Source organism: Chrysemys picta, chromosome 1, assembly GCF_011386835.1.
Source record: "Chrysemys picta bellii isolate R12L10 chromosome 1, ASM1138683v2, whole genome shotgun sequence".
NCBI classification, from domain to species: Eukaryota; Metazoa; Chordata; order Testudines; family Emydidae; genus Chrysemys; species Chrysemys picta.
In genome coordinates, this window is record NC_088791.1 from 161,841,282 (window position 1) to 161,865,683 (window position 24,402).

General features: G+C 42.3%; 2 protein-coding genes and 1 long non-coding RNA gene across 6 annotated transcripts in view; 1 reads left to right on the plus strand and 2 right to left on the minus strand.

Moving 5' to 3' along the window:
* CIP2A (cellular inhibitor of PP2A) overlaps positions 1-4,677 on the minus strand; it is a 32,745-nt gene extending 28,068 nt beyond the window's left edge. Inside the window, exons 1-2 of one of the 4 annotated variants that reach the window (XM_005283601.5) lie at positions 4,442-4,677; positions 727-874 (exon numbers count right to left, since the gene is read on the minus strand). In XM_005283601.5, coding sequence (XP_005283658.2) covers positions 727-874; positions 4,442-4,543 — 250 coding nt within the window. In that variant the 5' untranslated portion in view covers positions 4,544-4,677. The remainder of the gene's footprint in view (positions 1-726; positions 875-4,441) is intronic. The other 3 variants (XM_065574617.1, XM_042853585.2, XM_005283602.3) reach the window with 3 other exon arrangements.
* Positions 4,678-4,778: 101 nt separating this feature from the next.
* LOC112059234 (uncharacterized) lies at positions 4,779-20,410 on the plus strand. The gene is made up of 3 exons (XR_002888495.3): positions 4,779-4,913; positions 13,109-13,312; positions 20,181-20,410. It is a non-coding gene; the product is annotated as an uncharacterized LOC112059234 (long non-coding RNA).
* On the minus strand, positions 13,207-23,658 carry SH2D1B (SH2 domain containing 1B). The gene is made up of 4 exons (XM_005283603.4): positions 23,396-23,658; positions 20,200-20,263; positions 17,377-17,548; positions 13,207-13,345 (listed from the first exon to the last, which is right to left on the minus strand). The coding sequence occupies exons 1-4, from the start codon at positions 23,527-23,529 to the stop codon at positions 13,308-13,310; spliced, it is 408 nt and encodes a 135-aa protein (XP_005283660.2). The 5' UTR covers positions 23,530-23,658; the 3' UTR covers positions 13,207-13,307.
* Positions 23,659-24,402: the final 744 nt, after the last annotated feature.

The following is a 24,402-nucleotide window of genomic DNA, read 5'->3' on the forward strand; positions in this document are numbered from 1 at the left end:
ATTTCCCAACTTTTATGGGCTAAATGCCAGATAGAAAAGATCATCCTTCAAGCATGCCCTGGAGACTGGCTTGAATCAGCCTGAGTCCGTTAAAGAGCAGAAGCAAGTTCCAAATGTGCAGTCCCGTAACAAATGCCCTGCCAGCAACCCTCTCTTTTATACCTCTGACACTTCTTCTGCTAACTGCAACTGTGGAAGAATCTCAAAGGGAAAGCAGCTGTCAAAGAAAATGAATACTGCAAGTGTCATTCATCAGTTACACAAGCTAGGTTGATGGAGAGAGAGAGAGAGAAACCCTCATGCTTTGGAACCTAAGACAACCACTAACTATATGGATTTAGGAACAAACTTCTCCTATGGGTATATTAGATAGCTGTCAAGCACAGGAGCTTTTACATAATTCTCCGAAGCATCTGGTATGGGCCATATTAGAGACAATACTAAATCAGATGGATATTTTTTTTCTGATTCAATTTGGCAATTTCTGTGCTCCCACAGAATGCAAGAAAACTAAATACTTATTAATTTTGTTATAGTACAGAGTTAATTATTTCCCATCCCTCAAATCAATGCAATTTACACAGATAATATACAAATAATATAGCAAATAACTCAATTGCGCATGCAACCTGTCACTGATTCCAACTGTTTTAAGACTTATTAAAAATCTTTAAAAATTTAGCCTTAATTCCCCTAAGAGAAAAGTTAAAGATGTAAACAAGTTACCTAGTTGTGACAGCAAAGTAATCACAGACAGGATTAGACATGGACTTATATTTGGGTCCTCAATGAGCTCTACTAGACAGCTGAGACATTCACTTGGCAGTATTTGGTTTGATGCAAACAATCTTGTTAGCTTCAATCCAGAGATAACCTAAAAAGACATTTTAAATTGAATAAGTATTATATAACTGCAACAGTATTTGTCTCAGTTCAGCAGAAGATTCAGAGGGGAGTCGTATTTTCAGTTCAATACAATATACTGCCAACACCAGTGGCATCATTGACAGCACATGGATACTTTCGCTTGCCTCTTTAAGCTCACTTTTGTTGAATTTGTAGAACTCTGGAAATATGTTTTTCACTACTGTATGTGTGTCCTTAATATTTGAAAATATTATATGATACAGTAAAATATTAATGTTTCAGACTCATAATTAACAGTTGGATTATTTTGTGCACAGCACTACCAATTATACCACTGGGAATTGATTTTAAGTTAACAGCTGCTGCGTGAACACAAATCATTACTAGTTTATAAATACAAAAATACTACAAGTCTGTATTTGTACATGAGAAACATACAGCACCAGGTAAGTTACCCATCAGTTTATGCATCTTTTATGATAAAAAAAATATTGGTTTTACATAGCCTGGAAATGTATTGTTTGAACAGAAGGTTTGAAAACTAGTTCCCAATTAAATATGATAGATTAATTCACAGTAAGACACAGAATTTCAATAAAAAGGCATTATTCTATACAAAGATATGAAATATCATTCACAAACAACAGTCTGCTAATCTGTTGCATTAAAGAACCAAGGCAGGAAAGACTGAACTCTGTTTCTTCAACTCCAAATGAGGAGGTGCCAAAGAATGACTTGTTTTCTTTAATGTAGAACCGTCAAATTCACTAAAATACGCTGGAATTAATCTCATTTTAACTTTACAGCCTATACCATGGAATAGTTTGCTACAACTAGTTTATACAATAGACAACCAAAAAAGTTACAGCAGTTATGTCTACAGTTGGTTGCTAAAGACAATGAAGAACAAAAATGAACAAGAAAGATTTACAGACATACTCATTAAAACATTAAATTATCTGCATTTGAGCATATTTTGAAAGTTATGCAACTGACAATTTCAGTTGTAAAACATTCATGTACCACTCATAACTCGCACCAGTAGACTGTCAAGTGCATTTTGGGAAAACAAGGTTGATTAGGGTTTTAACTGGGACTGTCAATTAATCGCAGTTAACTCACACAATTAACTCAAAAAATTAATCCTGATTAATCACAGTTTTAATTGTACTATTCAACATAGAATACCAATAGAAATTTATTAAATATTTTGGATGTTTTTCTACATTTTCATATATATTGTAATCTGTGTCGTAAATGAATTCAAAGTGTATATTTTTTATTACAAATATTTGCACTGTAAACATGATAAAATAGTATTTTTCAATTCACCTCATACAAGTCCTGTAGTGCAATCTCTTTATCATGAAAGTACAATTTACAAATGTAGATTTTTTTGTTACATAACTGCACTCAAAACCAAAACAATGTAAAATTTTAGCACCTACAAGTCCTACTTCTTGTTCAGTCAATCGCCCAGACAAGCAAGTTTGTTACATTTATGGGAGATGATGCTGCCCTCTTCTTAATTACAAGATCACCAGAAAGTGAGAACAGACATTTGCATGGCAATTTTGGAGCTGGCATTGCAAGGTATTTACATGCCAGATATGCTAAACATTAGTATACCCCTTAATGCTTCAGCCACCATTCCAGATGACATGCTTCCATGCTGATGATGCTCGGCATGGAATTAAATTTGTTAATTAAATTTGTGATTGATCTCCTTTGGTAAGATATGTCCCCTGCTCTGTTTTACCCGCATTCTGCCATATATTTCATGTTATAGGAGTCTCGAATGATGACCCAGAACGTTGTTCATTTTAAGAACACTTTCACTGCAGATTTCACAAAATGCAAAGAAGGTACCAATGTTTGATTTCTAAAGATAGCTACGGCACTCGACCCAAAGTTTAAGAATCTGAAGTGCCTTCCAAAATCTGAGAGGGACTAGGTGTGGAGAGCATGCTTTCAGAAGTCTTAAAAGAGCAACACTCCAATGCGGAAACTACAGAACCTGAACCACCAAAAAAGAAAATCAACCTTCTGCTGGTGACATCTGACTCAGATTATGAAAATGAACATGCGTCGGTCCGCACTGCTTTGGATTGTTATTGAGCAGAACCCATCATCAGCACGGACTCATGTCCTCTGGAATGGTGGTTGAAGCATGAAGGGTCATGAATCTTTAGCACATCTGACATGTAAATATCTTGTAATGCCGGCTACAACAGTACAATGTCCCTTGACAGCCCTAGTTTTAACATGTATTTGGATTTTTTTTTTAATCCTATCCACAGGGTTGGGGAAGGGAGGCTTTAACTGTAAATACATATGTTATAAAATAGGAAATTGCTTCATTCAAGTCTCACCCCACTAATTTGTTTGTTAATATTTACAATTTTAGTTATGAAATGACCCCAGTGTATAATCTGTAGATCAAACTAAGAAGTGCTTTGGAGTCCTTAAGAGACTACATAAATGCAAAATACTATTATTAAATGACAGCAAGAAAGTATTAGCATATCTTCTACAGACACAATCATCCCGAAGCTTAGACAAATTTAATAAATTAAAGAGTCTCAAGTGTATACCTGCCTTTTAGGCTCCCTGACAGTTTTCATTGTTTTGTTTTATAAATGCATATTTTTTTAGTGTTTTCCTTTACTCTATGCCTGTATGAAAGGTCCAAAGGAAGAACAGGGCAAATTGACTTACTACTCAGTGAAAGCTATAAAACTGATCATACTCAAAAAGTAATTAACTAGATATAGAAAAAAAGTTTCTCTCTAATCATGTCAGTTACAGCTATAGGCCAAGTTGTGTCCCCAGAAACAACAGGAAACAACAATATTTCCAAGGAGAAGTGCGATTTTAAAGACAATGATTTCTTTAACAAGAACCAGCAGCAAACACGGGAAGAAACTCTATAGAGGTAGGGGGCAATCAGACCAGGGGCTCAATGGTCCATGCAGGGGCAAGAACAGCCTGACTGAATTGAGCTAATCTCCTCTGTAAACGTATTTGCAATCCAATTGCAGCTTCAAATTAACTCAACAACAACAAAAGGCAAGGATGGGGAGAGAAGGGGATCAAAGCGACTAAATAAACAAAAACACAGGGTGCAAGACCCCAGGAACGTGATGGGGCTGCCGCTGCAGCTTTGCCAACCCATTAAAAAAAAAAAAAAGCCAGGCTTAAAGACACCACCAGGTTGACTTCGCTGACTGAAGAGGGAGAGATTTAAGAGGCAGCACAGATTGGGGGGGCTCGTTTTGCTACCCGGGGGCCACACACAGGGCGGGCGGGTTTAATGCACTTGAGTCACGTTTCCAAGCTTAACACGGATTTTTTTAAAAAGTAACACACACACCCCCGATCCCGGGACTCCCGGAGCCGGGGCTTTAAGAAAACACCCACTCAATACTGTGGGACCCAGAGTTATTCACCCCGAGCAGAGAGAGACCAGCGCGGCAAGCGAGGAGCCCCCAGCCCGACAAGGTGTGAGGCAGGGAGCTGCGCGGTTCCCGGCCCCGTCTCTCCCGGGGGCCCCGGGCCGACCGCGCGCGCTCACCTCCAGACTGCGCTGCAGCTGCGCCGCGTGGGGCGGGCTCTTGGCGGCCCGGTACTGGGCGGCGGCCAGCAGCAGAGACTTCATACAGGCCGAGGCGTCCATGCCGCCGCCGCCCCACCCGGCGCCTCACGGGCGCAGCTGGCTCGCAATCGTATTTGGCGCCCGCGCCGCCATCTTAGCTCCGAGAGCGTCTGAACCCGGAACCCCCGCGCGGTGCATGACGGGACCGGCGCTAGCTGAGGCGGTCGCCATGGCACCGTGGGCGGGGGGCCGTGTGCGGGCACCCTGGGAGCTCGGCCCAGCGGGCGGGGCGGAGTCAGTTTCCTGCAGGTGCATGCTGGGAACGGCGGCCGCCATAGCTCTGTGGAGATAGCGTCCGGCACGGTTCCCATGCCCGGGGTGCTGTCTGTTGAAAGTGAGGCCGCCATTGCTCTGTGGAGAGAGCTTCGCCCTGGTGCGTGACGGAAGCCCAGTGAGCGTGCTGTCCGCCATCGCTCTGTGGGGGTTCGCTCCCAACGCGGGGAGACCAGGCAGCCGCTGGGTGCTTTGTCCCTATGGGGCTGCAGGGGGAGTGGCCGGTCCAGTGCCTGGCTAGCAGGGGGGCTGGAACAATGTGTATGGGGGGTGCTGAGAGCCATTTAACCAAACTAAACCCTGTACGTGATTAGGGTTACCATATTTCAACAAGCAAAAGAGAGGACACGGGGTGCTGCCCTAGCCCCTCCCACTTCCCACCCTCCTCTACCTGTCCCCTGACTGCCCTCTCCTGAGACCCCCCACCCTAACTGCCCCCACGACCCCACCCCCTATCTAAGTCTCCCTGCTCCCTGTCCCCTGACTGCCCCAACCACTCTCTACACCCCCTTCTCCCGACAGCCCCCCCAGAACCCCCGACCAATCTAACCCCCCCGTTCCCTGTCCCTTGCCTGCCCCCCCAGGCTGAGGGAGAGCTGCAAGCTCCAGTTGCAGCTAAACACTGGTGCTGCTCTGCTGGGGAGGAGGAGGGACTCTGGCTGCTAGAGGCCCCAGTGACTGCGAGCAGCTTTCAATCAGGCCTAGCCGTCCAATCAGCTGTGCCGCACTCTGCCTGAGGGGAAGGGGGAAATCCCGGACATTTCTATTTTATTAGAAATCCCCCCCCGGACGGCCATTTAAAGCTGAAAAAGCCGGACATGTCTGGGGAAACCGGGACGGATGGTAACCCTATATGTGATGGGAACCACTTCCAGCCGCAGGGGGCAGCAGCACCCCTAGTTCCCGCACCGACGGGAGGGAGCAGGGTCGCTGCGAGCTGGGCGTGCCTCAGTGCAACGCCCTCTGCTCCACCCACATGGGGGGAGGGTGCATCTGCCTGCCTGCTGCACCCCTGGAGCCACAGTGTCCCTAGCCCCCATTGCCATGACACTGCAAGTGACCCAGTGTGTCCTTGGTGCTGCCCAGCCACCTAACAGGGCAGGATGCTGCCTATGGGCTGTGCAGGCTACATGAGTGCTAAGTGTTCCTGGCCCCTAGCTTGGGCCACCTGCCCTGGCAAGTTAACATGACACCCGCTCTATGGCACGTGAAAGTATCCCGCGCAGGGAGACCACGGTATAATTTTGCATCGTGATGAAAACATTGTGGGCTGTAGGCATCTGAAAACCAGCACAATGCTTTCTGTGTGCAGAGATGTTGATGTGTTGGTCCCAGCATATTAGAAGTACAAGGTGGGTGAAGTAATATCTTTTATTGGACCAGCTGCTGTTGGTGAGAGAAACTTTCAAGCCACACACAGCTCTTCTTTATGTCATCTTCTGCGTTGTGAGAGCATGAAAGCGTGTCTCTTTCACCAATAGAAGTTGGTCCAATAAAAGCTATGACTTCTTGACACTTTATGTCCTTCAAATGTATGGCACAGTAGAGTGAGCCCGTGGATTTCCACCAACATAGGGAAAATGTGATAGGCAGGAGAGTGGGTGGTAACAGGAAAGGTATAGGTAACACATTAGGCCAGAAGGGGGAGAGCTCAGTTAATACGAGGGACAGGACCCCTCCTGATTTAAATCAAGGGGCGGAAGACAGTGGAAAACAGGCTGCCCTGGGTTTCACCCCCTACAATTTTCTCAATATAGTAACCCATCCCTCCTGTCCCACCCTCTAGAAAAAACAGCCTTCTCTTTGGATTAAATGATTTTGTTAACCCTTTAGCTCACATGATAGCAATCTGTACTAGAATAGTGAAGGTTTAAGGCTCAAACCCTGCTATGATTCATAGGGAGAAATTAGTTGTTAAAGTTTAATATATATACACATATATATACACACACACACATACACACACACCTTTTTTATAAAAAAGCAAATAACACTGAAATAATAAACATGTTTCAGAGTCAAGTACTCAAAAATTAGGAACTGCAAGTGCAAACTTATTTTCACCTGCATATACATAGTGTGATATAGCCTTTAGTTACATGATTATATACTTTTTCCCCACTACACCCCTGCCTCATTCAGTGCACAGATGAATCCATAAGGGGAGCAGAATTAAGATTGCACAGGCAACTGTAAATATATCATTTGCTAATCTTTGCATGCTTGAATTTTCTACCTAACACTTTTAATAGTTTGTGTGGAATACAGGTGATAGTTTGCCGGAATCCCTCAAGAAAAAGCTAATAAATCCTTGATAGGTTCCAGGCCCTGCTTGAGCTGCACATGGAAGAGTTCACCTCTGGCATCAAAAGCCTTTCCAGTGAAAATGATAGTGTAGTTTAATCCAACATGGAACATTTGTTAAACCATTTAAAAGATTTATTTTGGGATGATCTCTTAATTATGGTCAGTTGCTGCTGCGGAAACTCACCAGCTCTGCAGTTCAGCTGCAGACAAAATGTTCTGGCCCTGCCCTATATTGTCCCACAACTGTAGGCTTGCTGAATGCTCCGTAAGAGAGAGAGGCTTACAAGGAAGGATCAGATGGTGTCATTATGAAACAGTTAATCATCTCTAAACTGTTCCTCATTAGGAAAGACATCACTAATTTTAGATTCTAATTTACTTTATGTACACACCTGGTGTTCTCACTTTGATTACTGAGTTAGAAATACTTAAGAAATTGAAATCAGAAATCCTTTTGGAGGCTGAAGAAATTAGCACAACACTCAGAGCTCCCTCCACTATCATCTTTCACTTGAACTCTATCTTACGTTATATTCCACATTGGGTCATTAGACTATCAAACAGTATGGGCTAAGTAATCACCACAAATAACTGCTAGTTCCTATGTCTACAAACAGTTTTCAAAAGATCTTGGGTTGTCCTTAAGGTTGACTCCAAGCAATTTAGCTGTTTTTAAACCGGTCAACACTGAATCTTGTCATATTTTTAATCCTCACTTAAAATGCATTACATCTGCCTACTGTGGGGTTCTTATACCTTACTCTGAAGCATCTGATACTGAACACTATGAGGGCAGTGTACTGGAGTAGATGGCCATCAATTTGATGCAGTCGGGCAATGAAAGTGAAATCTGTTCTACCCCCCCTCCAGTCCCACCTCAATTCTGCGTTCTCCACCTCTGGTTCTCCTGGGGCTCGTCCACCCCTCTCCCAGGCCTATGTGGGCTGCAGCAGGATCCCCTTGTGACAGAAAACACCCGTTTTCACACCCTATACACTATTGTACTAATCTTTGTGAAAATATGCCTTTTGAGATATCATTTGAAAAACTAAAGGTGCTGGTCAATAATATCATGGTGAGATGTATATAGCAACATTAGATGTAAAGTTATGCACTGAACTCATGACTGTAATATGTTTACCAGACAAGTCTGAGGAGTGGGTAAACCCGGTTCTCAAAGACAAAGGACAAACTGACACCTCTAGCCAGGTGTCATCAAAGCTGATGGGCCATCACCTGTCAAGTGGCCATTTTTTGGCAAAGGGAAGGGGAACAAACAGATCTACATCTTATCAAACAACAGCATGAAACCTCTTTCACCACAAGACAGCTTGCTGCTGTCCTCACAGCGGGAAGGAACTTTATCAGGAAAATGCCTTTCAAAGGGTGACCGAATTATAAAAGTGAGGGGCAAAAACACCCATAGTTATCTTTCCCCGTCCATCTCTCTCTCTCCCCTTCATCCAAGATGATAAAAAAAAAACAGCCTCTGGACTGGGGGAGATCCTGGCCTGAGAATTTGATCAGCCGTGTTACTGGGAACATGTGGTAAGAGATTTTACCTTGAACCAAATCCAGTTTGCTAAGTTTTAGTATTAGGAAGAGTTTTCTCTTTATTTCTTTTGTAACCATTTCAGACTTTAATGTCTTATACTTGTATTCACTTAAACCTCTGTGTAATTAAATAAACTTTTTTATTCTTTAATCAAAACTAATCCAGTGTTGTTTTTAAACTGAATTGTGTGGGTAACTCCAGTTAGGGTAGCAAACTGTTGTATACTGATCCCCTAAGTGGGGCACCAGACCTAATATATCTGGACTGGCAAGGAGAGGGCTGGACTGCAGAATACATGTTTTGGGAGAAAATTCAGGACTGGGAGTATATTGGGATCACTCTGCAAGTAGTAATCAAAGCTGGTGAAAGCCAGAGTGAGACTAACATGTGGCTGGCAGGCTACAGCTATACACAGACTCCCAGGGTGTGACCTGCCTGCTGTTTGTCTGTTTGTGAGTGCCCAGGCGGGAGCTACAGCTACAAAGTATTGTGAGACACCCCAGGTTGCAGGGCAAGGGTGGCACAGCCCCTCACTGGTCTGGATTGCTCCCTGAAATGTCATACCCCAGTACCTCTTCCAGGCTGGGTTCAGCAGGGAGGGGAGGGAAGCAGCAGAGCCATCCTCTTGCTCACAGGATGGGAGGAGGGAGCAGAGCCATCCTAAGTGGCTGGGCTATTTCTGCTCCCCTCTCTCCCTTCCTGTGAGAGCCACTTTGGCTCCTGAGAGGAGCCAGGCAGATCTTTTCCCTCCTTCCTGCAGCAGTTCTGATCGCTTGCTCTTCCCTGGGAGGCAGACAGGCAGGGCAGGCATACAATGAAATCAGCAAGGTTTTTCCCTCAGACAGGGCTGAAATCTGCATCCCGCAGCTAACTAGCTCAAGCTGTAGCAATATTTTTTGCTGGGTCCTTAAGCACTGATAATAGAAGAACATACAAAAGCCCTTCATCTCTAGGTCACCTATTCAAATCCAGCCCAGGTTGGTAGTGACCAACAGTCATTACCATCCTAAAGTTGTTCAGTAGTCTGGGTGAAATGACATGATCAGCTCTGGTCTAGAGAATAAGTGTTTATCTCAGAAAAACAACATCACGTCATTGATAGTGACTGGTTCCACTGAAAGTCTCGACATTGGCTAAAAGTTGAACAGGAAATCAAACTATAATTTTGATTCACAAGGGCCCCTCCAAGTTACAGTTAAAGTACATTGGAGAAGAGAGAGAGAAGTTTGTGGTTTCCTGTGCTGTACTGTTTCTAAGGCTATTTAAAAGTCAAGAAAGGGGAGTGACTCATTCTCTGTAGCTGTCAAGTTAGAGTCTTTCCCAGAATTAAATCTGATTTTCAGCAATGTTTTACTCATTCAGTGTATATGGCCTGTGTTGACCTAATATGTTAATTAGAAAACACCTAGCAAAGATTTCTGCAGGAGTGAAGTTAGTGAGCTAACTTAGTGAACTTCATTCAGATCATTTGCAAGAAAAATGGATGGTCTTTTGCTGTTTTGTTTTTTTAAACATACATGTAATGCAATACCTGCCTAGGATACTGGCATAAAGCTGCCTCTTATATATACAGTCATGAGCTTTCCCTGAAACCTTTATACAGTTAATACCCCACTCATTATTTCAGGCCATTGTTATCATCTAGTCGGATCTCCTGCATAACACAGACCATGGTCAGGCCTTGATCTCTTGCATGCAGGTATTAGAAACTTGAGACCATTTTCCTGATGCTCAAGGCCTATGAATTATCTAGAAACATGTCACGATTTTAATGACAAATAAGACATCTGACTTGTATTCCTCCCCCCGCCAATAATCTCACACGCTGTCCAAAGAGCAACTACTGCATATTCCAACGAGTCCTATATAGGTACAGGTGGGTATTTTGGCTCAGTTTATCTTCATAGTCCTTCACTGCTCCCCTCTTTTAGGGCCTATCCTGCAAAGTGCTGACTGCTCTGTGCTTCTACTGACATCTACTGCACTTATTACTTCCAACTTCACAGGATCGAGTCCCTTGTTCTCTCACATGTTCTTCCAAAGGATATGTAATTGGCTCACCTATTCTTCAGGCCGTGGAGAACTGAACACAGCTTCTTGTGGAGTTTAGTCCAATGAGGTACCATACTGTAATCTGGGAACCTGAACACTGCGGGCTCTTAAGTGGGGTCTATACTAAAAAGTTAGGTCAACTCAGTTACGTCACTCAGGGGAGTGAAAAATCCACACTTCCGAGTGACATAGTTAAGATTGTTATGCTTATAAGAAGCACGCGGAATTTTAAAAAAGGGGATAAGGCAATACGCCGCATTTATTGAGAGTACAGTTCAAGCATTAAATTTAGTATATGCTTCCATTTACCACTCCCCCACCAAAAAAAAAAAGATTCTGCAGCTGGATCTTATAGTTACCAGTCCTTAGTGTTGCTCTGTCACTTCCAGTGGCCAGCTGAAACTGCACACAAGGGAGAGGGAGCTGGACTCTGTCGAGCGTGTTCAAAGCTCCGATGTTGATGCAGAATGAACCCAAAGTCCCACGGCAATATACCCTTTTTTATAGTAATAAGTTCCCATACAAGTCTTTGGACCTTGCGGTGTTACACCGGAGCTGTTCAAGGTTGCTTTAATTAGCATTATTTGGGTTGTTACTGGGAGTTATTCCCAGCTGTTTCTTATCTCGTCCCTCTGGCTTCACTCTTTATCTTGTTCTTGGGATGTATGCCTTTGCTTTAGGGTCGTTAATTTGCCATCTGGGTGAAAGTTGGTGCATCTTGACTCCTCCACTTCCTTCTTGACCATCTGACCTAGCTGGCTGTTCTTTCTTAGTTAATTACCATCCATTCTTCACTTACACCAAACTGTAAATAAGGCAATTACAACCATAAAATTTCTATCCTTCTAAAAACAATTATTAAACACAATTAGTAAAGAATAAATTCAGAACAATTTCTTCTTACTAATTCAAGGCTACAATTTGGGCTAGTGGTTTTAATTTGAGGCTAAAAAATTTTTTTTTTTTTACTAATTTAAAGCTGGCAAAATAAGCAAAATAAAGTACAATTTTACTTGAAACAATTTCTTCCCACTAGGCTTTTGGCCTACAAGATGACCTAATCCCTGGCGCTAGGTTGATGGGAGAATTCTTCTGCCAACCAAGCTACTGCTTCTCCTGGATGTGGATTAACTACAGTGATAGGAAAATCCTTCCTGTTGCTGTAGTGAGTGTCTACACTGACGTGCTACAGCAGTCAGATGATAGAATGTGGAGCAGGCTGCTGGAGCTCTACTAATACAAAAGCATTAATCCCTATATTTCTTTAAGTAAGATTTTCCCTACAATACAGAACAGTTTTTTCTCCCCTTGGGCAACCACTTACTTTCTCAGACAAATCAATGTTTTGGCTGTCTACACTAATCTTAAATCTAAGGGTTAATTTAAACACCTGTTTGTACCACAACACTGCAAATACCCTCTGATTCCAACATATGGAATCACCAGCACTTTAAATTTACAATGAGCCAATAGTCATACTTCACAATTCTATGGCATGTTACCTGAGCATCTCAAGGCCCTTTACAAACATTAAAGAAACAATCTTTGTCATGCCTCTGTATCTTCATTTTACAGATGTGGAACGCACACAGCAAGGTTAAATGACTTGCCAGAGGTCACAGAACAATCCATTTTCAGTTCTTAGTTCTGCCAGTCAATATTCCTGAGTTCTCTTTCGGGCAGTTACCATTAGACACACTACTTTCCCAGGCAGTGACCTTCAGAACAAAGCTGTACAATAAGCAGATCCCTGGTTTAATTCTTCAAAGCCAACTCTTGTTTAAAAAAAAGAAATATAGGCACCACACAGCCATTTGTTTGCTGTGTCAAATACATGCAACAAATATTAAATATAAAAAAATTAAACTGTTCCTAAAAGCATCTGTGTAAAACTTGCAGTCCCAAAGTAAGTCTTCAACGATACCATTTATAGATATGAAAACAGTCCAGGCCATTTATTTACACTGTATAGTATATTCTCTATTTTCAGTTGCTGTTACTTGTCAATGCTTTTTTGTCAGCAGCCTTAGATTGTATCAGTGCTACAGGATGATATTATTCCTTCAAGACATTAAAGATTCTGAAGCTGAATACACCATCCAGTTAGCTGAAAATGAGGCAAAATGAATGTCTCCTGCACAAAGTATGAAAACACAACAAAACATGGTTTTAACATTCTGTAGAGTCTATAGAGTTTGCATCATAGTAGATTTCAGCTCTGCCATTTACATTTGATCTACCCATATGCAATTAACATATTTACCTTATTATTTTCTAACATGCTGCAGTTTGGGGCAGCTAGAACTTCAGTTAGCAAAAAGGAAAATAACAAATTAAAAATAAAAATAAGTTATTCTAATAATGAATAAAATAAATATAACTTGTATTGTGTTCCAAAGAGTACAAGTCTGTTATTTTGATGAGCTGCCCAGGAGAGTGAATTTCGGAGGCACAAGTCCACTGATGAGAATGTCCAGCCAGCAGATGTGGTGGCACGTGCAAGGATAAGTTCTGAGAGCAAGCTTTTTACATTTGATCTGCTGAGATGGGGGGCAGGATAAGACGTGACCTCTGACAAAAAAGCAGGTCGCAGCTGATTTAAGGTAAGACATCAACATAATCTCCTTCTTCAACTTCTGTAAAGAAAGCAGCATAACAGCATGTCGTCATTTGTACATTCCAATGCTCTTTTAGGAGGAGGAAAGAGGAGCTTGTTCTAAAATAACACATTTTATTTTGGTTTTTGAGATGGAATCATTCAATGTTCTGGACACCAATTAAATATGACTGCAGTTAGGACTAGCGTCTTGCAGATTTGGCCTCCCAAGACCACTCCTCCACCACTCATCTGAGTGAAATTGCCTGAAACTCAAGCGGAGGAGACTCTGCATTGTTCTTCTCCAAGACCAGACAGCTCAGTTCTTGAACTATCATATCCATGAAGTATAGTTAGGAATGCCTCATAGAAAGAAATACTCAACTGATTCTGAGTGGAAACAGTTTACAAGACAGGTCAGTGGTTCTGATTGCCATTGCTGCAACATATCCTTCCACTACGTACAATAGTTCCAAATAGAAAGGCAGTTGTAAACTGTAGGGTAAAAGAACCTAAGACTCCTTTTCTCTGAGAATAATAAATGTAATGCTAACTAACTTCTGTATTTAGTTGGGGACAAGGATGAGATTTGAGCTCTTCAGACCCTCATCTCCTTCTCCATTAGCTTAGATGTCCTTTCAAGCAGATATCTGGGCAGAACATTCCGTATATTACTTTCACATATTCAAATTTTGTGAGAGAAAGGAAGTTTAGCAGAGGCCCAGCCACTTGTAGATCTTGGTCAGAAAGCTGGCAAAAGGATATTGTGGTTTCCTTTAAGAGGCACCAGTTGCCTCTCCAGGTACCCAATGGCAGACAAACATTATTTTTTAACCTCAACTCATCTGTGCAACTCAGTAGCATTACACAGGAGCCAAGGCTGCTGCAAAGTGGAGCTTTATGTAGAAAGGAACAGAAATGGTATAAAAATAAATACAAACTACGTTTCCAATCCCAAAGTGTTATGACAAATGCCTACACCAGGGATAGGCAACCTTTCAGAAGTGGTGTGCCGAGTCTTCATTTATTCACTTTAATTTAAGGTTTTGCGTGCCGGTAATACATGTTAACGTTTTTTAGACGGTCTCTCTCTATAAGTCTATATTATATAACTAAACTATTGTTTTATGTAAAGTAAACAAGGTTTTCAAAATGTTTAAGAAGCTTCATTTAAAATTAAATTAAAATGCTGATCTTACACCGCCAGCCTGCTCAGCCCGCTTCCAGCCTGGGGTTCTGTTCACGTAGGCCTGCACTGGGCTGAGTGGGGCGACTCAAAGTTAGGGCAGAGGGCTGGTGTGTGTGTGGAGGAGCAGGGCAGAAGGCTGGGTGTTGGGGGGGAGGTCAGGGCAGAGGGCTGGGGGGTGTGTGGGGGTGCAGGGCAGAAGGCTGGGTGTTGGGGGCGACTCGAGATCAGGGCAGAGGGCTGGGGTGTGTGTGGAGGTGCAGGGCAGAAGGCTGGGTGTTGGAGGAGGTCAGGGCAGAGAGCTGGAGGGTACGTGGAGGTGCAGGGAGAGGGCTGGGTGTGTGGGGGGGTGCAGGGCAGAGGGCTGGGGTGTGTGTGGGAGGTGCAGGGCAGAGGGCTGGGGTGCTCGGCTCATGGGGGTGCTCCCAGCCCCCTGCCCTGAGTGGCTCATGGCAGGGGGCTGGAAGGGATATGCCCTGTTCCACCCCCTTCCCCCAGGCTCCGTCCCTACCTCTCTCTGCCTCCTCTACGGAGCAGGGAGCACGCTGCGCTCGGCTCGGCTCTGCTCTGCTCCCCCTCGCAAGGGCCGTCGCCGGCAGGGAGAGGGGCCAGAATGCACCACATTGTGGGAAGAAACAGGGGAAGGGGGGAGCTTGGCTGCTGCAGGACCAAGCTTCTGCCTCCTGCCTCCGCAGGGGAGAGCTGTGCGCGGGGGGCTGAGTGGGGTGGGGGGCCGGGACCCCCCCCACCACTCTCCCCTGCAGGGGCAGAAGCTTGGTCCTGCGGCAGCCAAGCTTCCCTCCTCCCCCTTTTTCCCCCGGCGTGGCGCTTTTCGGCCCCTCCGCACCTCCTCTCACCAGGTAGGCAGTGTGCCACTCAGAATCGGCTCGCGTGCCGTAGGTTGCCGACCCCTGCTCTAAAGCAATGCAAGAGCTGCATTCCTTACGCCGCTTTAGATGTCAGGGATAGGGCTTAGCTCTTACTGAGGGATCCAGGTAAAAATATGTTTCAGTTAACTATTAGCATGTACTTGTCATTTTAAGTCTACCCATGTGTTCCATTAATGATTTTGACCCTTAAAAACTGTGCCATTTAAACATAAAATGTCAGTTCACCTTAAATTAGGAGTGATTTCAAAGATCGCCATTCAGGGCTCCAGGCTACCCACAAGAGTAACTCACACAGAGGACTGGAAACTTTGTGAATTTACACTCATATAGCCAATGTGCCTAAGTGAAGACTCTTGCGTCATGCATACACGATTCCTACACTTTTGCTGGTATAAGCACTTACTCTTGTGGGGAAGCAATTCTAATGGAGAAATGGTTTCTAATGACAAAAACAATGAGGAGTACTTGTGGCACCTTAGAGACTAACAAATTTATTTGGGCATAAACTTTCGTGGGCTAAAATGATGCACCTGATGAAGTGGGTTTTAGCCAATGAAAGCTTATGCCCAAATAAATTTGTTAGTCTCTAAGGTGTCACAAGGTCTCCTCATTGTTTTTGCTGATACAGGCTACCACGGCTATCACTCTGAAACCTTTCTAATGACAGTTCACATTGCTTGATTAACTCAGCAATTAAGCATTATTCAGCACTTCTTAAAGTCTTTTGTTCTGTGTCAACAGCACTGTCCAAGTTAACAGTTACCACTCTTACTAAATTCATCCTAACACAACCAAGGGCATGTTACAGTAAAGACACATGACTACAATCAAAGTATACTATATCTGAGAGCCTCATAATTTTTAATGTATTTAGCCTAAACACCTTGGTGAAGCATTAGGCACATTTTACAATTGGGGAACTGAGACGGAAACAAAGTGAGTTGCCCAGCTCACAGAAGATGACTATGGTAAAGCAAGGATTGACCTTGGGTCTTACAACTAGCAGGACAGTGCCCTAACCACTGGATCATACTTCCTCCCTAAATTTTTATTTTTAGGACAGGTTGGATTTAAGACTACTTATGATGTTAGAACACAAAGCAAAACAAAAAAACGATGAGTTTGAAGTTAGATTATATTTTTTCCCCAAGGCCCTCAAAGATAATTTAGTTAGTTTGTGCTATTTTTGGTATGAAGGTAATTTAGGACCCGGTCTCTCACTGAAATCAGTGGACTCAGCACCTTATAGGAACTATATTGTAAATAGCCATACTGAAGTAATGCATACTGACAATATTTTTATTTAAATCTTAAAACATTACGGGTCAAATCCCAACTCCATCAAAGTCATTATGTATGTCTTTGTCCCCATTTTCATTAGGGGACTATTTAGCTAATGTCACTGGTAGGATTTTGATCACTTAGACAGAATATGTAATTTTTGCTTTTCATCTTGAAATAAAAAGAAAGTTTAAAATCAAGTATAGGGGACTCAATGATTCAGGAATGCAAAATATTTTGCCTCTAACGCATGGGTTCAGATCCAGCCTGTGTTGGTATTACTTAAGATTATAACCATCCGGAGGGTGCATCGGAGGCAAGAATTCTGAGTATCACTCCTGACTCTCACCATGACATACTAAGAGAGTTTAGATGAATTCTCAAACCTTTCTGTGCCTCAGTTTTACCCATCTACAGTAGGCTGAATAGATTTTCACATGCCTGCTCATTGTGACACGGACACCTATTCTAAGAGTTGCCATTATATTGTTACTAACTGGCACCTTTATTGGCAGACTAAGAAAGGCTGACAGAGCTCCCTTCTCACTCTTAAATGTGATTTAAAGTGTTATTGAAACACTGTGGCAAGGACTGAGTGGGAAATGTGTAGAACTGCTGTCTGGGCTCTCTGTGCACTGAGGATAAACAGAAGGGATTCACTCTCAGAACGGTCAATCCAGTACTAGGCTAAAAAGACAGAAATAAACCTCTTACCATCATAAACTTCATTCACCTCTACCTCGGATTTCCTTACTCTCCTCCTTGGGGGCTTCGGTCTCCTTACTGGGTAGCGAAGGTTGATGACGAGTCCTTGATTTGGCTTTTCATATGCGTATATTAAATCCTTTATTGTTTTGAAGACCTGTTGTGGAACGTCTTCAGAAGTCTGAAGGAAAGTGAAAAAAGCATTGCCATTGCATGTATGTTTCATCCATAGGGTGACCCTATTTCCCAAAGGGAAAACAGGACACCATCTGGCGCAGGGCTGTCCTGAGCCACTTGGCCAAGCTCCCTCCTCCCTGCACAGGGCTGGCGTCGCTGCTTGCCCAAGCACTGCCTGTACCCTGCCTGAGTCCTACCTACCCCAGGCATGGGGCTGGCATCACCGCTCACCCTCCCCATCCGCACATTCCTCCACACCCTGCTTTTTTCACGGAAGCGGACATTTGTCCGATTTGCTCTTGCCAACTGATCAAATTGGCAAAAGCAAACAGGACAAATGCCCACTTTTGCCAAAAAAGTGGGGATGGCCGGGACAAGGCTTAAAAAAGGGACTGTCCGGCCAAAACGGGACGTATGGTCACTCTATTCATTCAGAGTCCTGTAAGTGCGTGACCAGTAGTTCATTCTTAACTGAATGCTGAACAGATATGGTGACTGATAAATAAAAATAAAATGTTCAGTTATTTATAAAAGCACCAATCTTATCATAGAGAGAAGTGCTCATGTCGCAGCTACAGAGCTAGCTGTACCTCTGTCCCCGCTCTGGTCTCTCTGAGTGTACCCTCTTTGGTGATGCAACTCTTGTCCTTATCTGTCTTAGGGTGGAATCACACAAGTCTCCCACTCTAAGACTGGGATCTGGTGCTTGTACCCTGTGTATACCAACCACTTATCACTCTGTAAGACCAACTGGATTTTAGGCACCTGCATTTCTTCCCTTTGGGAATCTGTGACCAGTGGTATAGTGACCAAAAGCCTCCTTAAAACAAAGTATTTGTATTTATCAGTTGGATTAAAAGCGTTAGAGAGAAAAGGATTTTAGAGTAAACAGCCTACATGCGTATTTAGTCTGACGCTTTGCTACAAGCTAAAACAGACAGCCTTTCCTCTTAAGTTAAAGGAATGTGGTTTGGCTCTGCCCTTTTAGGAAACCACAGAACTCTTGGCACCCAGCCTGAATTCAGTTTCAGTCCCAGAGACTGTCCTTTTGAGGCCTCGTCTACACTAGAAAAGGTTTGCCAGGATAGCTGTTCCAGCAAATCTTCCTAGTGTAGAAACAGCTTATGTCCTAAAAAAATAAAATAGAAAGTGCTTCTGCTATAGCTTATACTTAGTTTCCCGAGTGAAATAAGATATGCTGATATATCTGCATCTACACTGAGGCTAGTGCCAGTCAAGAAATACTGTTAAAAAGAGAGAGAGAGAGAAAGAAGTCACACTCTTAGCTGACATTTTTATGCCAGGGAAACTTTCTAGTGTACACCTTGCCTGAATTTCTCAAATAATCAATCTGACCCACCCTGTTCTAAATGTTTTTGTTGCTTCCCCAGAACAGCAGCTCTCCTGCTGGCATAATTAAACTACCCGCAACAAGCGGCGTTAGCTATGGCGGCAGGAGAGCCTCTCCTGTCAACATAGCGCTGTCCACACCAGCACTTTTGCTGGTGAAACTTAAGTCGGTCAGTGGAGCGTTTTTTTCACACTCCTGACTGACAAAAGTTTTATCGACAAAAGTGGTAGTGTAGACACAGCCTTAGGGAATCAAAGTTCACGTTCCAAACATCATCCATCACATTCAGCTGGGTGTATAGCAGTCTCCTATGCCCAACATTGTAAACAGCACTGAGACACTCGGGAGGTGGTCATGTATGTGATTGAGGGCCCAGGCTGCTGTGATCGAGGGGAGAAGGCTTTCAAGAATTGTGGTGAGAAAGATAAGGCTTGGAAGTTATCCGCCTATAAAAAAGAGTATGCTGTAATGCCAATTCCAAGTGTTCCAAAATCAGGAGATTGGCTTAAAAGGGATACTTTTTAAAAAGTACTTTTGAGTTATTTTTGTCTTCTGACATCATAGTCTTCAGGTTGAACAGTCTGTCTGCAAACTTTGCTCTGCAACCATAAAGGACAGAATGAATAAACACAGGCCATCAAATTCGACTCAGATACCCACCACCAATACCTGATGCCCCTGGAATACCAGGGAATTAGTTTGGTGAGATATCCCCAGATGATCCTAGCAAGCAGTCTATACTCTATGGTGTAGGGGAAAGCAACAAAATAAAATAAATAAAGCAGAATGCTCTTGCTTAGAAATCCAGCCCAAATCAGTAATGCTCAAAAGCAGCTCTCGGAGCATTACAGTCACACAAAAATATTATATACAGATCTTTTTAAAAGGAAAGGATTAATTCCAAAATTCAAAATCCCTTAACATTCAGAAGTACAAGGTGTTTGTACACAGGACCCAGCAATGCCTTTGGTGAAATGGAAGCGCATTCCATCAGAAAAAGGAAGAAAAAGTATGTGAGTAGATACTCAAGAGAGATTTTATGCTGTCAAAAAGACATGGTCAAATCAGTAGCTATGGGCAAGCCACACAATAAATGATGGATACAAAGAGATTACTGTGGAGCTAGCAATAGTGTGTTACTTCCAAACTAGTGGGTAATGACAAAAAGTGTTGTCAAGGGTTGTGTGGGGTAGAATGCAGGTATGAAAATACCTTGTGAAGGTGAGATTTTATGTATATGATTTTTTAATCAGAAAATGACATTAAACAATATTTTTTCTTGCAGATGAAATGACATTTTTTACCTGAATCCGAAGGTAACCTTCATGTTCCCTGAAGATTCGATAAGTGTAGATGAGCCGTTCAAAGCTGTGAAGAGATACCCTTTCATAAGTTGTTTTTTATCAACATTCAAGGAACAACAATGGCTAGACACCACTACGTCTAAAACTTCTGGTGGAAGTATTTCTTTTTTAAATGTAAACCAAGCTAAAACAATAAACGACTAAAACCCCAGGGAGCCAATCTCTGGAAATGTCTGTCATTATATTTTTTGCTAACAACAATTACATACCATTTAAATCTCTTCTAAAGTACAAAGTATGTCACTTGTACAAACAGCTATTTTAGAAAATGCTTAGCCATTTAATTAGTGAAGATAGATACCCCAAAGCTAACTCTGCAGCCTAAATCTAAAGAAAAAGCAGGAGTTCCTTAAAACAGAAATAGTGTCCATTTACCTTTTTAAAAGGGCACCTGAAGTGTATTTTGTGCATTTATAAACACTTGCTTTCAAGCACTACCATGAAAGAAGGATACTGGAGAGTTTTGGGCACACATTCATTTTTACATTAGATTTATGTTAGGGCTGTCAATTAATCACAGTTAACTCAAGCAATTAAATCAACACAAATTAACTCGATTAAAAAATTAATCGCGATTAAACACAATTATAATCACGTTGTAAAATAATAATAGAATACCAATTTAAATTTATTATATTTTTTGATATTTTCTACATTTTCAAATATACTTATTTCAGTTACAATACAGAATACAAAGTATACAATGCTCACTTTATATTATTATTTCTGATTACAAATATTTGCACTGTAAAAAGATAAATAAAAGAAACAGTATTTTTCTATTCATCTCATGCAAGTACTGTAGTGCAATCTCTTTATCATGACAGTGCAATTTACAAATGTAGAATTTTTTATTTTTTTACATAACTGCACCCAAAATAAAACAATGTACAACTTTAGAGCCTACAAGTCTACTGAGTCCTAAATCTTGTTCAACCAATCTCTAAGACAAACAAGTTTGTTTACATTTACAGGAGATAATGCTGCCCACTTCTTATTTACAATGTCACCTGAAAGTGAGAACAGGCGATCACATGGCACTTTTGTAGCTGGCATTGCAGAATATTTACATGCCAGATATTCTAAAGATTCATATGCCCCTTCATGCTTCAACCTCAATTCCAGAGGACATGCGTCCATGCTGATGACGGGTTCTGCTCAATAACGATCCAAAGCAGTGTGGACTGATTTCACCTGAGTCAGATGCCACCAACAGAAGGTGGATTTTCTTTTTTTGGTGGTTTGGGTTCTGTAGTTTCCCCATCAGAGTGTTGCTCTTTTAAGACTTCTGAAGGCATGCTGAACACCTCATCCCTCTCAGATTTTGGAAGGCACTTCAGATTCTTAAACCTTGGGTCGAGTGCTGTAGCTATCTTTAGAAATCTCACATTGATACCTTCTTTGCGTTTTGTCAAATCTGCAATGAAAGTGTTCTTAAAACGAACAACATATGCTGGGCCATCATCTGAGACTGCTATAACATGAACTATATGGCATAACGTGGGTAAAACCACAGAGCAGGAGACATACAATTCTCCTTCCAAGGAGTTAAGTCACAAATTTAATTAACACTTTTTTAAATGAGCATCATCAGCTGGAAGCATGAAGGAGCATACAAATATTTAGCATATCTGGCACGTAAATACCTTGCAATGCTGGCTACAAAAGTGCCATGCGAACATCTGTTCTGACTTTCAGGTGACATTGTAAATAAGAATCGGACAGCATTTATCTCCTGTAAATGCAAACAAACTTGTATGTCTTAGCGATTGGCTGAATAAGATGTAGGACTGAGTGCACTTGTAGGCTATAAAGTTTTACATTATTTTATTTTTGAGTGTAGTTATGTAAAAAAATAAAAAATTCTACATTTGTAAGTTGCACTTCCATGATAAAGAGGTTGCTCTACAGTAATTGTAGGAGATTAATTGAAAAATTCTATTTCTTTTGTCTTTTTTACAGTGCAAATATTTGTAATAAAAATAATAATATAAAGTGAGCACTGTACACTTTGTATTCTGTGTTGTAATTGAAATAGAATACCATTTATTTAAATAGTTTTGGATGTTTTCTACATTTTCAAATATATCTATTATTGTTTAACAGTGCAATTACAACTGTGATTAATTGCGATTTTTTTTAATCTCGTGATTAATTGTTTTATTTGTTTAACAACCCTAATTTACAGGGCTTTGGAGTAGAGCCCGGAGCTGGAGTGCGGAGCAGCTCTGGAGCAGTGGAGCTGCAGATTTTTGCCTGGAGCTGGAGCAGAGCCGGAGCACAGCTCCAAAGCCTTGCTAATTTATCTAGAGTTTTCAGACCCTGGAAACAGACATCTGTTTGTCTGATGTGGTTGCTTCAAGTTCTGTTTTAAAAACAAAGGCTGGTTAAATGTGACTATGTAAAAATAGCACTTTCTTCGCATGCAAGATCTGTTCAGGTAGTTTTTAGGATCCAGATTTGCTTATCTTAGATTAAAGTAATCTTCTTGTTGTTCCTGTGCAGAAGCAGCACAGCTCAGAGCCTGTCTGTAGTGCAGTCACTAGGTGTGACTGCGGATGGAGCAGACATACCAAAGCTAACTTTAATTTAGACAGCTCAGGTCCAGAACAATGAAGCTGTGGCAGCACAAGCTTTAACGTGGGCTATCCAAACCTATCCAGAACCCTAAAGCTTGGCCTGCCCCTGGGGATTCCAGGTATGATAATAAGCCAGGTCACTTTAACCTGGAGTATATCTGATTGGGCTGAATTGCAGTTAGAGATATATATGGGACTTAACCTTTAACATACTACCATGCCAACAGTATATAAAGCATCCTGTGTGCCACCCTTCCAACCTTTTCAATTTCAGGGACTTCTAACTACCGGCATCTCCCTCATGCCAGAGGTGTTTACTGCCCTCCCCTCCCCGCCATGCCCAAAGTCTTCACTCCCTCCTATGCCAGAGGCAACGTATGCCTCTTTCTTCTGCAGAAGTATTTTGTACACTAACTAGGGATATGCAGCATATTTAAGTTTCTGGCCTGTGAGATCACTTTCACATTTGCTACTTATTCACCTTTAAGGATGTAATAACTTCCACTTGTGATTGTCTTAAAATGAATACAATTTTTAAATATAAGTACAGTACTTACAAAACACAAAGACACAAGGCTCCTGCCACGCTCTCACTCTCTCGTAATAAAAAGCTGCCATCCTTGCCTTTCTTGCTTAGTAATTCTTCACAGGTTTTTCTCGTTATGTTTCCATGATAAAATGGGAACTCCATGGAAGAACAGCAATCAGACCCCTTGCCTTTATAACTGATTCCAGGTGAATTCAGCAGTCTGGCATGAAAATGAAGTTGGCTAGAGGATGTTGAAACTGAAACTGTGTGCTAGGAGATTTTCTTGAAGCATTGAGTGTGTCAGTGGGTTCATCTGTGTGGTTGTTACTGACCGTTCTGGAAAGCTCTTCTAGCAGACAGAGAGCAAATGAATATGATCAACACAGGAAATGTGAAATGGCCAATGGTGTAGCTGAAATAGGCCCCATCCTCCAACGCTTCATTATAAGATCATGTTTTCCAATGCTCATAGCTTTGGAAAAGTTTAATCTATTGGGCTGATATTTTTCCTGTTAGGTGTGCACCTCAGGTGTGTGTGTGGGGGGTGGGGGGTGGGAGGGGGAAGAAGGGGGAGTATCCGCAAACGTTGCTCAACTATTTGAGAACAAAATTAGAGAAAAACATGTTTTACCCATGTTAAAAATTGTACACAACCATTTTGTGGAGCAGCTGTAGCTGTAGTGCAGCCATGATTTAGAACATGGAATGTGAAATTTGGCTGGGCGGTGGTTGCTCTGCTGTCAAGGATATCCCTTCTGCTGTCCCCATGAAAATCTACTCAAACTTGGCCAAATTATAACTCTTTGAAAAATGTTGCAATTCACACATGCTCAGCAGAGACTATTTAGAGTTTGGCAGCTAAATTTGCCCAAGTTTCAGTCTGTACTGAGCATATGCCAGCCCAGGGATGTAGGGACAAAGCAGAACTTTCATTGGAATTGCTGCTCCCAGCCACGGAGGCAGCAGAACTGAGAGCAGTGAATTTGTCTTTCCTGTGCTCTCAGTGGCAGGGCCAGCTCCAGGGTTTTTGCCGCC

Bases quoted from the DNA above. Each gene is read 5' to 3' on its own strand.
- SH2D1B (XM_005283603.4), bottom strand. From the start codon at position 23,529: ATGGAGTTCCCATTTTATCATGGAAACATAACGAGAAAAACCTGTGAA. The intron at 20,264-23,395 runs GTAAGTACTGTA...ATCTCTTCACAG, and splicing joins GCCTTGTGTCTTTGTGTTTT to CTTTGAACGGCTCATCTACA. The intron at 13,346-17,376 runs GTAAGAGGTTTA...CTTTCTTTACAG, and splicing joins GGTGAATGAAGTTTATGATG to AAGTTGAAGAAGGAGATTAT.